This window comes from Bos grunniens, chromosome 6 (assembly GCF_055505025.1).
Source record: "Bos grunniens cultivar Pamir isolate PY7600 chromosome 6, Bosgru_T2T1.0, whole genome shotgun sequence".
In the NCBI taxonomy this organism is placed as follows: Eukaryota; Metazoa; Chordata; class Mammalia; order Artiodactyla; family Bovidae; genus Bos; species Bos grunniens.
In genome coordinates, this window is record NC_141170.1 from 94,730,690 (window position 1) to 94,746,229 (window position 15,540).

General features: G+C 38.8%; 1 protein-coding gene across 2 annotated transcripts in view; it reads right to left on the bottom strand.

Annotated features, from left to right (window-relative positions):
• Positions 1-15,540, bottom strand: part of PPP3CA (protein phosphatase 3 catalytic subunit alpha) — a 334,161-nt gene that overhangs the window by 39,151 nt on the left and 279,470 nt on the right. For both annotated transcript variants that reach the window (XM_086406759.1, XM_086406758.1), the window contains exons 7-8: positions 15,206-15,283; positions 10,638-10,732 (exon numbers count right to left, since the gene is read on the bottom strand). In XM_086406759.1, coding sequence (XP_086262885.1) covers positions 10,638-10,732; positions 15,206-15,283 — 173 coding nt within the window. The remainder of the gene's footprint in view (positions 1-10,637; positions 10,733-15,205; positions 15,284-15,540) is intronic.

The window sequence follows — 15,540 nt, forward strand, 5'->3', positions numbered from 1 at the left end:
TTTGTCATAATAATAATCTTTAGTGTGTGTTTTTTAATTTAATGCTCAAATCACTCAATACTTAAGATAGCGTATCTCACAGGCAATGCTTAGTGACTTCCACAATAATGACTGAAGTTCACCAACTTGAAATATTTTAGTATGCCTGGATACAAATAGTAGGTATATGTAATTATCTTGAAGCTAAGAGCTAATGACTTTGTACTTATGGAAATACACACATGTGTTTCTGTATATATAACTCTTTTATGCCTATACCCTTATTCTTCCTCTTACCCTGTACATGCCTCTTTCACGGCACCTATAACACCTTCTTTAGCTTTGTCACAAGTCTCCTACATAAAATGCAGATGATATTATCTTACACAAGGCAGGTGACTGTACTAGATGTATTTGTGAAGTTGTCTGAGCCAATCTTATGATTATGTCTGTGTGTCACTGAATGACTGTATGTGTGTTATGGGTTTTCCTTCTTAACACTGCATTGGCAAACTGTGAATCAAGTATTATTCAAACACAAAGTTTTGAGTAAAGTAAGTGGAAGGTAGATGACAGAAGGGAGGAAGAGGGCATAGATCTCTCTTGTTTTCTTTTATTGTGCCTTGTACCATACCTTGCACATGGTTAATGGTCAATAGTTGGTTGAAGTAAAAGTTTAAGGGAAGACAGAGAGAAAAGAATGACAAGATTGAAAAAAAGAAGAAGGAAAGAAAGAAGGAAGATAGGTGAAGAAAGAAAAAATAAGGAAAAAATTTAAAACACAAAACATGTAACTTGTGAGGATATTAAAAATATAACCAACCACACATGAATGGAAGTCTCAAGGATGCTTGAAAGAATTTTGGGAAAAAGTAATATGCCACTTCAGAGGCTGAATTCTGTTTCAAAACTGTAAGAGTCTAAAATAGATAAGAGTAGAAATCATACTGTCTCTATCACACAGTGACTATGTGATCATGAGCAAATGTTTCTCATTATTTATTTGAGTTGCACCATGCTGCGTGCTTAGTTGCTCAGTCCTGTCCAATTCCCTGCGACCTCATGGATTGTCGCCCACCAGGCTCCTCTGTTCATGGGGATTCTCCAGGCAAGAATACTGGAGTGGGTTGCCATGTCCTTCTCCAGGGAATCATCCCAAACCAGGGATCAAACCCAAGTCTCCTGCATTGCAGGCAGATTTTTTTACCACCTGAGCCACCAGGAAAGCCCATAATTATGAGCTGTTCTGTCATATTTAGAGTATGAAAATCAAATAAAATATTAATAACATATATGTTAATATTCATAATATATACAATCAGATAAAATCTTTGGCACCTGAAAAATGTAAAGTATCACGACTCAGTTTTAAATTCCTGGAGGAGAGAATAGCTATCTATTTTTAATAATTTTGCCATTTTACAATTCTTACCTCATGTGTCACATCATTATATTAGGATCCAGAGAATTTGAGCCAAAAATTGATCCTTGGAATTAGCTCAAGTCCAGTCAAACACTGTGAATCATTTCTACCATTATAATTTCATCAAGAGAATTTGAATTGCTACTGTAAAATATTTTTTGCTAAGTCAATAAGAAGGAGTCATTGGCAGTTTTGATTTCCCTATCAGTCTGAACTGATAACATTCCTTTAAGTTCTAATCTATACTATTACAATGCTAAAATATGACTTAATCAACCCTGACTAAATGAGAGAGATTTAGCTAAAGCTTTAAAATATTGAAGGAGATGGCATGGACATAGGAAACACTGTGTCCGTTGTGGTTATTTTTCAGTCGCTCAGCTGTGTCTGACTCTTTGCAACCCCATGGACTGTAGCACACCAGCCTTCCCTGTCCTTCACTATCTCCCGGATTTTGCTCAAACACATGTCCATTGAATAGATGATGCCATCCAACCATCTCATCCTCTGTCACCCCCTTCTCCTTGCTCTTATTGTTGATATCCACTCCAAATATATAACAAGGGTTTAAGTGTACCTTGGAGAAGGAAATGGCAACCCACTCCAGTACTCTTGCCTGGAAAATCCCATGGACGGAAGGCTACAGCCCATGGGGTCGCAAAGAGTCCGGACATGACTGAGCAACTTCACTTTCACTTTGGTGGGATGCACTTTGAAAACTAGTACCTATATCTTATCTGTATCTGTTTCTGTATCTGCATGCGATTATAGAACACTCTTCCACCTTGTACTTGGTGTCAAGCCATAAGCTGTAGCTTGCAATGGTTCTCGGTTGCTTGGCAACTAGTTAATATTATCTCCTTGGAACTGAGTTAATATTAAGCTCATATACTTGATATCTACTATTTTTTTTTTTTTTGGTCATCTACTTTATTCGTGGAAGTAAGTCACTGAGTCTCTTGAAGGTCTAGAATCTCTAGATAATGAAAAGGAAGTGATAATCCATTGACTCATGTCTTTAACTTGTTACATACATATGGTTCCTGTTTGTCCTTCTGTTAAATGCCTTACTGACAATTAGACTTTTAGAGAAGTTGGTTTTAGTTCAGGTTAAGAATCTTCACACCATCTGTGAGAAAATGAAACGTAACCCCTCAAGATGTGAGGCTTAATGGGTCTTGTCCAAGTGACAGCAGACCACTGACAGTGTATCTGGATGGAGGACTCAGCTTCGCTGGGGGTCTTGTCTGCATCCCCAGATAAAGGTTCACAGAGCACTGATTCTACGGGTGGAACTTTGTGAAAAATGAAGACTGTTATCCAGTCACTAAGCCACGTCCAACTCTTTGTGACCTCCCGTGAACTGCAACATGCCAGGCTCCCCTGTCCTTCACGACTTCCTCCCAGAGTTTGCTCAAGTTCATGTCCATTGAGTCCACTGGTGATGCTATCTAACCATCTTATCCTCTGCACCCCTCTCCTCCTTTTGCCTTCAATATTTCCCAGCTTTCCAAGGTCTTTTCCAATGAGTCAGCTGTTCTCATCAGGTGGCCAAAAGTGAGGATTACCTCACCCACTGCCGTATAATACTTTGCTGTGTGTGTGTTAGTTGCTCAGTCATGTCTGACTCTTTGTGGCCCCATGGACTGCAGTCTGTCCACGGGATTCTCTAGGCAAGAATACTGGAGGGGGTTGCCAGTTCCTTCTCCAGGGGATCTTCCTGACCCAGGGATTGAACCCAGGTCTCCCATATTGCAGGCAGGTTTTTTACCACCTGAGCCACCAGCGAAACCTATACTTATTTTGTTGAAAACTGCTGAAATGAACAATCCTGTAGTGGTGTTGGTTAAGAAATCCAGGTCATTTGTTAGAGCAAAGATATATAGATTATATGTAGCTTAATTTAATTAAAATATATAGTGAGAGTAGTTCCTAAGTTTTAAGTCTTGATTTTCTATTTCACCACATGGACAGAGGAGCCAGGCGGGCTACAGCCCATGGGGTCGCAAAGAGTGAGACACACGAACACCTTCACTTTCACTTCCCATTAATTAAATGTTTAAATGTAAGCAAGGTGACTGCTGGACTAAAACTAATCTATTTAGAAAGTGGCCTCCGGCAATGACACTTTCATAGCAGAGTCAAACAAAAGCAAAAGCGTGAGGTGGGGTGGGGGTGGGGAGGGTATCTTTTCAAGGGAGAAATTATATATTTCAGAATAGTATAAAAGATACTCTAACTTTATTCTTTTAATAATGTATATACTTGGATGTATAACACTCATGCAATTTTAAAGTGGTAACAAATGACTCTTCATTTCAAAAGCTTTTCCTTTCTTATTGAAGAATAGTCAGTCACCTAAACAATAAGCTGAAAGCTGAATAGAGGATCAGGGCAAACACTGCCCGGAAAGCTTTCACATAACAAAGGTGATCCACAAGGGCACAGGAGGAGGTTAACTTGTGGGCCCTGGAGTCAGACTGCTGAATTTCAGTCTCAGTGCTAATCCCTGACCAGCTTGTACGGGCCTTGGCAAAAGTATGTAACTCCTCTGTCCCAGTTTCTCATCAATGAACTCAAAATTATAATGTAGTTCATAGAATCATTGAAAGATTAAATGAGTTTATTCATGGAAATGTAGATCACTGTCTGGCAATGGTATATGTTCAATATTATTAGTTATTACTATTGCTATAGGTATAGGAAATCACAACACAGATCAGTTCCACATATTGAAGTCTTGGTTATATAAGGCAGTGTAAAGGGGCCATTCTATTGAAATCTTTCTGTGGTTAGTTTTATCCATTTATCTCAGAGAAGTGATTTCTCTGAAAACCCCAATCAAAATCTTCTAACTTCAAGTTCTCTTGATCTTTAAATGTCTACCTAAATTTCTTTTTTACCATCTCATACTGATAGTAAAGGAAGCTAATACTAACAGTTTTTTCATGGTTTCTGCTTTGCTCCTTCATAGACTCTTATATTCCATACTGTTTCTTGGTGGACTGTGCTAGGTTTAATAACCATTATTAAGAAGTTATCTTCTTGGGGTGTATAATTCTGCAAATACTCATGTTAATCAAATAAATAAAGAAATGAATATTTTTGGTGGGAGTGTATCTTATTGTTTTGCTCTAACATTTGTTAGCAAGTACCAAATAAGAAAATGCTACCATGAATACGTATTTACATTTTCTATACTGAAATAAGTGAACTGGCCAAACAGTTGCTCAAGGCCAATTAAGAAAACCTTTAGATGTGAGATGACCGCAGGGATAAAGTAAAGGCTGTGAAAACTATTGCCGTTGGACAAAGTCTCTAGATTAATTTTATCCAATTTGTAAGGCAACTAGGGATCACAGTTATGGCTGTGGTTGCAAATGCTTCAAAGTGTTTCCAAATGTTTAGTCAAGGCTAAAGGTCATGCCCATGCTTAAGGAAGGCCTCAGACTCTACAGAAATGGTCCCTTGTTATAAAATGTGGGCGGTCTTTGCAGGGAACTAAGCTTTTAAACACGGTATATACAGAGAGAAAAGGTGCTACTCAGGTTGCCTGGACAATGACTGCTGCCTTCCAAAAACGCCCCTGCCCATCTCCCTCTTCCACTCAGGATAAGGATCGAATCTAGCTGGTTCTTATTTGACTCCTGAACCAGGCGGGTACTAGCTATCTCTGCTTGTGGAAGTTACTCCTGAATGGTAAAAAAAGTTCCCAGTGTGAAAGGACTGTGGTGCAGCGGGGATGGGCTTCTCAGGCCTGGCAAGGCCACCGTGTGATGCTGGTGGGTCCCTGAGGACCGAGAGCCCCTGCTGGGAGAGCCGCAGGGCAAGGAGGCATCAGAAATGCTGCCTTTGCTCCTGGAATTCAAATCACGACTGCCAATCAGATGCCTACCTGGGTTCATTACATTAACAATTCGAGCCTCTCGTACAATGATATCTTCCTGCCAAGTATACATTATCTTTTAATTTATAAATGCTTGTCTTCCTGAAGCCCCTGTCTACTTTTTGATTGGAAAATATTCAAGGATGTTGAAACTGCAAGCTTTGGTAAGACTACAATACTTTTTGTTAAGCAATTTTATCAAGCTGTCAAGTTTCAAACATTATAATATGTTTTTTTCCTAACAAAAAGGGTAGACTTTTGCAAAAAAAAAAAAAAAAAAAACCCTCTCAAAATTCTAGTGAACAATGCTTTTCTTGTCCATCCTCTTCCTTCAGCTACTTTAACACTGAATTGACTTTTTTTCTGATTGTCATTTTAATCTTTGGTCTTGATACTACATTAGTTATGTAACCATTTAGATTTTCCTCTCAAATCCCAAATACATTTTATTTAATAAATCTTACTTAACTAGCTCATTTCACTGTCAGTAGTTTTTCTTAGAACTGAGCTGTGTGCCCCTGGTCTATATATCTATATGTCTACGGTATACATCCAGGGCTTCCCTGGTGGCTCTGATGGTAAAGAATCAGCCTGCTATTCATGAGTCCAAGGTTTGATACCTGGGTTAGGAAGTTCCCCTGGAGAAGAGAATGGCTACCCACTCCAGTATTCTTGCCTGAAGAATTTCATGGACAGAGGAGCCTGGTGGGCTACAGTCCATGGGGTCACAAAAAGCCAGACATGACTGAGCGACTAACACTTTCATGGCATATATCCACCCATCGAGCCACTTACTCACCCATATGAAAAGTCATCTGAACTATAGAGAACTGGCACTATATGGGAATCTACTACAGTTTGGTATTTTTGAAGCACAGGTATAATCACCAGAGACATAAAGGTTTAAAAAACACTTTTTAAAAGAGGTTTATTACAGTTTTCAGCTAAACTGAATTGTTTAAAGCAGAATTCATATCTGCCATGGTACTTTTTAACACTGAGAGATTTCACCCTAAGATTGCTTATGTGTCACTTTCTCAGTTAAGCTTTTTTTGGTTGCCACCAGCTAATTTCCACTCTCCTTGCATACCACTCTTTTCTTTGTAGGATTTTGTAAATATACTTACATAATTAATGGTGAAATTCTTTATTGAACATCTATCACACTATGCTATGCTAAGTCACTTTAGTCGTGTCTGACTCTATGCGAGCCCATAGATGGCAGGCAGCCCACCAGGCTCCCCCGTCCCTGGGATCCTCCAGGCAAGAACACTGGAGTTGGTTGCCGTTTCCTTCTCCAATGCATGAAAGTGAAAAGTGAAAGTGAAGTCGCTCAGTCGTGTCTGACTCTTAGGGACCCCATGGATTGCAGCCTACCAGGCTCCTCCGTCCATGGGATTTTCCAGGCAAGAGTACTGGAGTGGGGTGCCATTGCCTTCTCCAATCTATCACACTACTAGATTATAAACCCCACTAGAGAAAGGACCATGTCTGTGTTGTTTATTTTATATTCCTAGTACCAGGCATAGTAGTTGGTATACAGTTAATTCTCAATAAAGGTTTGTTGCATGTGGATGAGGTTGAAGTCATTTTCATGTGGTGGAAAATTAGTTTGAAAAAGAAGAAAAAGAATGAGGAGGAGAAAGAGGGGGAGGAGAAGTAGCTACATGCCATTACTGCATTTTTCTTCTGTTGAGTGTACCTGGGTAATTGTGAAATTGCTTTTCCCTTAGAGCAACATCTTCACAGGAGAAAAACAATCCAAAGGTGCTAAGTGCTCTGCGTATAAGTTTAACTCCAACTGAGAAAGGATATCAGCACTGGTTACAGCAGCAATTTAAAGAGAGATAAAGCTCCGAGGGTCAATACTGATAGGATACTTTTGAGCACTATCTTGCTATTAGTTCCCAGAAAGAAAATGTTTTGATCAATGCACATATTGGCTGTGTACTGTACATAAGGCATGCTATTTGACTTTATAATGTGTATCAAAAAGCCTCTGATTCAAACTAATTATAATATGATTGGGAATTTTATAGGAATGCATGGAAAAGCTAACAAGAAACAAAAGTAAATGCTAAATACAAGGGCAAATGATTGGTACTGCCGGTGTTAAGACCAACCAGCACAAAGACTGGAGGGGGGTCTAGTCCATTTCGATGGGAAGAGAAGAGCAAGACAAGTATTCTAGATAGATATGGAAAGAAGTGGGTAGGAAAAAAAATGTGAACAGGAAAGCTGAAAGTTGTTCAGGACAATGAGCAGAATAATTTGGCTTAAGTAAAGGGTTCACACAGAAGGAAGCAGAGAGATAGGTCACCAAGGTAGACTGACCCATAAAATAAAATCATAACTATGAAGCTGAAGAGGAGTACGCTGCCAGCCACGGGGAAATCCCACCCAGATACGTGGCATTGTTAGAGCAACATAAAATATTCAGTGATTATAATATCTTAATAGTGCACAACATTCTGTTTCAAAGTAATTTCATCTATTATTCACAAGAGAAATTTTTTTCTCCTTTTACAGAGATGTCACCATTTGTCAATACATTTAGATGAGTTAGTTGTTTGATGGCAAAGTTGTGGTTCAGAGCTACATCTTTGGTCCTGGCATCTTGCAGGAGTAAGCAGGGCTTGTCAGAATGAGGAAACCGAAGCAGGAAGATGGGCGAGCTGTTCGCCTGTGTTAGTGCAGACTGGAAAAGATAAGAGTGGGATGGATTGAAGTGGGCCATGGAATGGAGTACGGGGTGGGACATGTAAAGTCCTCACTGAGTTCTGAAAGCCGTTTTTAATCGCAGGCAAGTGTGAACTACTAATCAGAACGATTGGACATTTAAACATAAGGCTGATCATAGGATTATTATCAGTTTTTAGACAGAATAGACTCACAGAGATAGAAAACAAACGTATGGTTACCAAAGAGGGCAGGAGGGGAGGGATAAATTAGGAGAATGGGATTAACGGATACACACTACCATATATAGGATAACCAACAAGGACCTACTGTATAGCACAGGGAACTCTATTCAGTATATTATAATAACCTATAAGGGCAAAGAGTCTGAAAAAGAAAAAAAAATATATGTATAACTGAATCATTTTGCTGTATACTTTAACATGACACTGTAAATCAACTATACTTCAATCAAAAAAAGACACAGCAGAATAAACTTATTTTTCCTTATTCTTTCATTTTTCCAGAGCTATTACTGCTGCCTTAATTCGCAAGAGTTTTAAAAATCAAATCAAAACTACGAGGTTATAATTCCAGAGGCCTTTATGATCATCTGTTTCTAAGAATCAAATGGTTAACTCAGAAATTCTTTACCATTATTTCTTTCCATTGATTGTGTTCTGAAGGTGCTTGCAGCCCAGTTTGACTGCACTGCCTTTTAAAATTCTCGTTAACATTTATTTTATTCAAATCCTCCCTTCAACAGTGAATAGCTAACTCCCACTCCCACATACTGTACACAGTGTTAGCATAATAGCTTGAAAGTACTTTAGAGATTTTACACAAAGGTCTTTTGAAACTGTGCTCAAACTGGAGAATATATCTTTCTTCTTCCTATCAGTTTATCTTTTTCTCTCAGGAGACTTTTCTTTTATGAAAAGGTTCCCAAAATGAAATGCTTCTCTCCCCTCCCTGGGAGATTGTGGTCTGCCCTAAAGGCAAAAGCGAACGAACCACAGAACCTCAAAGACAGCAATGCCCTGATGTCTATTGTTTTTGAAGTTTCTACCTTGTTAAATCAGAACCGTAGACAAAGAAGCAATGCATATCTTATTCGAGAAATTGTTATTGGTCTCAAGCAAAACTGCACTGCTTAGCATTCTGATGAATGGATAAAGGCTAGGTCTGTTTCCATGGAGTAAAATCCCAGTTCTCTCTCTCCTTTCCCCTCTTCCCCTGTTTTGAGTTTTTTTTGTTTTTCCTTAATTTTTAAAAAGCTTGTAAGTATAGTACATGCTACTTAGTAATCAAACTCTGTCAAGAAAATTATTCATGTGGGCACTGTCTTCAATAGATGTAACAGAAAAAAAAATGCTTAATGCTATAAAACAGTACAAACATACATGTTCATATTTTATATACTTTTGGTAAATAACACGATCACAGTGGGTCATGAAGACAACCTAATGAGTTCTTGCATTTCTTATATGTACCACAAGGGAATTTCTGGTAGAAGATGAAGAAGGCTTTTGCAATCAAAGGGAACTACTTCTTACTGATTTTACATAAGAGGCTTCAAGATGGAGATTTTGTCTGGAAAACAAAGTGTTTGCTGCTGAAAAAGAAACAAGTTGCAAAAACAGTGGCTTTGACTTTATTTTTCCCTCTTTCTAATCAAACGCTAACCATTCTCCCACGTTCAGATTGTATTTTATCTTCAACAAGGCCCTCCCTGACCATTCTAGAAAAATCATCCCTTGTTGAGTGGACTGAAGGGTTTGAATTTCTGCTGCTGTTGTTCAGTCGTCAGTCCTGTCTGACTTTGCGATTCCGTGGACTGTAGCCCTCCAGGTTCCTGTTACCTGTTCAGATCCATCACTACCTGACTGAGTGATCTTGGGCAAGGCAATTACCATAGAGACTTACTCTGCGGGGGAAATGATATTTAAAGTTTAATTCAAATTTTTAAAAAGAAATGACATTTAAGTAAGTATTCAAAAGTAATATACTTACCTAGCACAAGATCTGATTAGTGGTAGGGTCTCAATAGATGAAATCTGAACTTGGATTTCAAGCGATAGTTTCTTTTTCTTATTTTTCTCAATCCTTTACCTGTGGCATTCCCACCGTTCTTATTTAAATCCCTAGCCTTCCTAAGAAGCATGATTTTGGATTACTCTTCAGTTGTTCTTTCTTTGAAAGCCTACACGTATCAGAGCAGTAGCTGTCTACCCTCCTATACCTTAGAGTCTCCTCAGTTCAGTTCAGTTCAGTTCAGTCGCTCAGTCGTGTCCGACTCTTTGCGACCCCATGAATCGCAGCATGCCAGGCCTCCCTGTCCATCACCAACTCCCGGAGTTCACTCAGACTCACGTCCATCGAGTCGGTGATGCCATCCAGCCATCTCATTCTCTGGTGTCCCCTTCTCCTCCTGCCCCCAATCCCTCCCAGCATCAGAGTCTTTTCCAATGTCCCCTAGAGAACGATTAAAAAGTAACAGTGCCTGGGCCTCACTTCTGACCAACTGAACTTGGAACTCTGAAGATAATCACAACGTTTGTATCAGACAATAAACGAAAAGGTAGGGACAAAAAGAATGACTAAAAATGCTTCATTAAAACCAAACCAAAAGACAGCACATACTATACAGAGGGATTTGAAAACACTCACCTTTGTTATTGTATACATCTAAGTAATTTGGTGCTGAAAAAATTGTAATGAGAGAGGGGAAGCCTGTTGTTTGGCTTTTCCTGTACATGCGGTACCTAAAAACAATTAAATGCAAGTTAAAACAAGGCTAAGTATGAAAAATATATCACATTATAGATTTAGAAATACAAAATTAAATTTTTAGCATTCAAAGAGAATTCAATTATGTAACATTAAAATTTTCTCATTAAAATCTGTTACACAGAGATTTCAATTCATTTCAGGGTGACAATGAAAACACAGAGTCACGTGTACAATTTCCAAATAGGTCTTTTCTAAGGTTAGTATAGCCAGGGAGGGTGGAATTCAGTGAAAAATCATAATTCATTTCTATATGTTCAATAGAGAGGACAGAGGCCACACTTTTTGCACATAGATATCTGACCTACCATGTTTTCCATGCCAATATTTTTAACATAAAAAGACTAAACAAGCAGAGTAATATAGAAACCTCACCACTAATTACCAAGCTGATTATTCTATTTATCTATAATATTCTATTATGGCTATATAAATCCATTATGCCTAGGCTGATCTGCTTTTTAAAGAACATCTGGTTAAATATATGGGTTTTACAAGCCGAAATTGCTTCTGTTTTAGAATTTTATTTATTACCAGTCTCTTCTGGTTTCTGTAGGTCAAAGATTATAATCTCAGCATATAAACATTTAATCAATCAGTAATGAAACATCTTCAAGATCTTTGGAAATAAATCAACAATCCAGTTGTTTTTCTCCCACTGAGACAAAAATAAGACTCTAGTCCTCAAATAATCAAAAAATACAGGAGATTTGGTTCTTTTCCATCAAGGTGATAAGGTATCTCATGACTTCTATGTGACAGATTTTAGGAATATCAATTTAGAAAAATTCCTAAAGTGCAAAACAAAATTTTATCATTCTTTGGTTATTTTGTGTCAGTAATTTCTGGCAGCCTAATCATGCCTAATTTAGCTGAGTTCTAAATGGGCCTCAAACAGTACCTTTGGATAGATAAATAATCCCCTTAAAATTTCTAATTTTACAAATATTTTGATACTACTTTTCCCAGGAGACAATACCCTCTTAAAAATCTTTCGGAATGGCCTCAAAGTATTTATTCTGCTTATGGAACTGAGCTTTGTTGGCAGAAAATCAGAATGTAAAGGATGGTGGCACTCTTAACCCTAGTGTCCTGACTTTATAAAGTGTGGCTGACTGTGCTTAATTAACAATAAATAAAAACAAAGAATCTGGATGATGTAACCTCAATTTTTCCTAATGAATCAATCAACTGCTCATTTTAAACATATATATTTGTTGATTTTAACTGATGCACTTAACCTATTTTCAAATAAGCAGATGGATTTCAGGTCTATTGTGGGATTAAGATAAACATGCTATGAACATGTTCAGTTGGGACAGTCAGCCAAAAAACAACGGTGACACCATTGCCCCCAAAGTGAAAAAGATTATTTGAGGACTTGATTGGCTGGGTATCAGATCAGATCAGATCAGTCGCTCAGTCGTGCCCGACTCTTTGCGACCCCATGAATCGCAGCACACCAGGACTCCCTGTCCATCACCAACTCCCAGAGTTCACTCAGACTCACGTCCATCGAGTCAATGATGCCATCCAGCCATCTCATCCTCTGTCATCCCCTTCTCCTCCTGCCCCCAATCCCTCCCAGTATCAGAGTCTTTTCCAATGTTTGCATGAGGTGGCCAAAGTACTGGAGTTTCAGCTTTAGCATCATTCCTTCCAAAGAAATCCTAGGGCTGATCTCCTTCAGAATGGACTGGTTGGATCTCCTTGCAGTCCAAGGGCCTCTCAAGAGTCTTCTCCAACACCACAGTTCAAAAGCATCAATTCTTCGGCGCTCAGCCTTCTTCACAGTCCAACTCTCACATCCATACATGACCACAGGAAAAACCATAGCCTTGACTAGACGAACCTTAGTTGGCAAAGTAATGTCTCTGCTTTTGAATATGCTATCTAGGTTGGTCATAACTTTCCTTCCAAGGAGTAAGCGTCTTTTAATTTCATGGCTGCAGTCACCATCTGCAGTGATTTTGGAGCCCCAAAAAATAAAGTCTGACACTGTTTCCACTGTTTCCCCATCTATTTCCCATGAAGTGGTGGGACCGGATGCCATGATCTTTGTTTTCTGAATGTTGAGCTTTAAGCCAACTTTTTCACTCTCCGCTTTCACTTTCATCAAGAGGTTTTTGAGTTCCTCTTCACTTTCTGCCATAAGGGTGGTGTCATCTGCATATCTGAGGTGATTGATATTTCTCCCGGCAATCTTGATTCCAGTTTGTGTTTCTTCCAGTCCAGCATTTCTCATGATGTACTCTGCATTTAAGTTAAATAAACAGGGTGACAATATTCAGCCTTGACGAACTCCTTTTCCTATTTGGAACCAGTCTGTTGTTCCATGTCCAGTTCTAACTGTTGCTTCCTGACCTGCATATAAATTTCTCAAGAGGCAGATCAGGTGGTCTGGGATTCCCATCTCCTTCAGAATTTTCCACAGTTTATTGTGATCCACACAGTCAAAGACCTTGGCATAGTCAATAAAGCAGAAATAGATGCTTTTCTGGAACTCTCTTGCTTTTTCGATGATTCAGTGGATGTTGGCAATTTGATCTCTGGTTCCTCTGCCTTTTCTAAAACCAGCTTGAACATCAGGAAGTTCACGGCTCACATACTGCTGAAGCCTGGCTTGGAGAATTTTGAGCATTACTTTACTAGTGTGTGAGATGAGTGCAATTGTGCAGTAGTTTGAGCATTCTTTGGCATTGCCTTTCTTTGGGATTGGAATGAAAACTGACCTTTTCCAGTCCTGTGGCCACTGCTGAGTTTTCCAAATTTGCTGGCATATTGAGTGCAGCACTTTCATAGCATCATCTTTCAGGATTTGGAATAGCTCAACTGGAATTCCATCACCTCCACTAGCTTTGTTCGTAGTGATGCTTTCTAAGGCCCACTTGACTTCACATTCCAGGATGTCTGGCTCTAGGTCAGTGATCACACCATCGTGATTATCTGGGTCGTGAAGATCTTTTTTGTACAGTTCTTCTGTGTATTCTTGTCACCTCTTCTTAATATCTTCTGCTTCTGTTAGGTCCATACCATTTCTGTCCTTTATCGAGCTCATCTTTGCATGAAATGTTCCTTTGGTATCTCTGATTTTCTTGAAGAGATCCCTAGTCTTTCCTGTTCTGTTGTTTTCCTCTATTTCTTTGCACTGATCGCTGAAGAAGGCTTTCTTATCTCTTCTTGCTATTCTTTGGAACTCTGCATTCAGATGTTTATATCTTTCCTTTTCTCCTTTGCTTTTCGCTTCTCTTCTTTTCACAGCTATTTGTAAGGCCTCCCCAGACATCCATTTTGCTTTTTTTGCATTATTACTGCAAATATCAGCTACAAGAGCACTGAGTGTACAATATTGGATCATTTCATACTTGTTGATTGATGCTTGAAAAAAGCTAATTTTGAAAAAAATTTAGGATCTGCCTTGATTCAGAACCTTCATAGGTTTGGGTTTACTTCAGAATGCTGGCATCTACATTTCTGATTTCAGTACACAGGTTATAAAAATAAATGTTCCTCCTTTTCAGAAAATTTAGAATATGAAGGAATGAATTTAAGCATTTAAAGCAAAACAGGGCCTTTCAGTGGAGCTTATTGGGAAGGGTATTGGACTTCAAATCCTAAAAAGTTAATTATGTTTATTTCCTCCATGCCTATATCCCAAATGTAGATTTAATGTACCATCAGACTGCATATCTGTTATTTTTTAAATTTCTATGTCCTTATAATCTGTTTACATTTTAAAAATTTACCAGCCATTGCAAAATCATGTTATGTATTTGCGAGTTAGAATATAGGAGTTTCCCCATCATTTGAAGTCTCTGTTTTTGCCCTTTAAAACTTTACAGGGATCAGGAATGATATTCTTTAAACAAGAGCACAACAATGCAATCTCTGTTAAATACTAATGTGTAATTCAGACCAACGTGGCTGATGGAGACTGAAAAGTAGCTAGTAATTTACTCACTTACAGGACAAAGGTAAGAGCAGGAACTGAAAGAAATAGGAAGAGGTGGCCTGCCTCACTGTGCTTAAAACAGCCAGTTGAAAATTCTACCTGTTCATAAAGTGAAAGTGAAGTCTCTCAGTTGTGTTGCGACTCCCATGTCCATGGGATTCTCCAGGCAAGAATCCTGGAGTGGGTTGCCATTTCCTTCTCTAGAGGATCTTCCTGACACAGGGATCAAACCCAGGTCTCCCACACTGCAGGCAGACTCTTTTCTGTCTGAGCCACCAGGGGCTTCTAAACAGCTAGCAGAGCACTTAAAAGCAGACTTTACAGCACATCCGCAACCACTTATTCCTCTGGATCCCGCCATATCTATGACACCGGAAGGCAATTTTTAGATCTAATCCTTCAAGGGGAGAGTTTGGCAAAGGGAACCTCCACAGCCAAACACATGAAGGAATGACAAAACAATGCATGGTTTTCATAAACCCACAAGACTGCTCACCCTGCATCTTGGGCTTCATGAGCTCGGAGGATAGATAACAAGTTATTGTGCTGCAAGAATTCACATACAGCCGGGTAACTGCCAGAGAGAGAGAAAGAAAAGAGAAGCATCTGTTAAAAAATCATCAAGAGCATATTTCCTATAACATCCAGACCTATGTGATCTGATCAAGTGTAATCAAACATGTAACATTTATGAGACAAACTTCTTGGTTCTAAGGACAGGTGTTTCCCTGTGGCAGAAAAAATACCTATAGCCGAACTTTCTTTTTTTTTTTTTTAATTGAAGTACAGTTGATGTGTTAATTTCTGCTGTACAGCAAAGTGATTCAATTA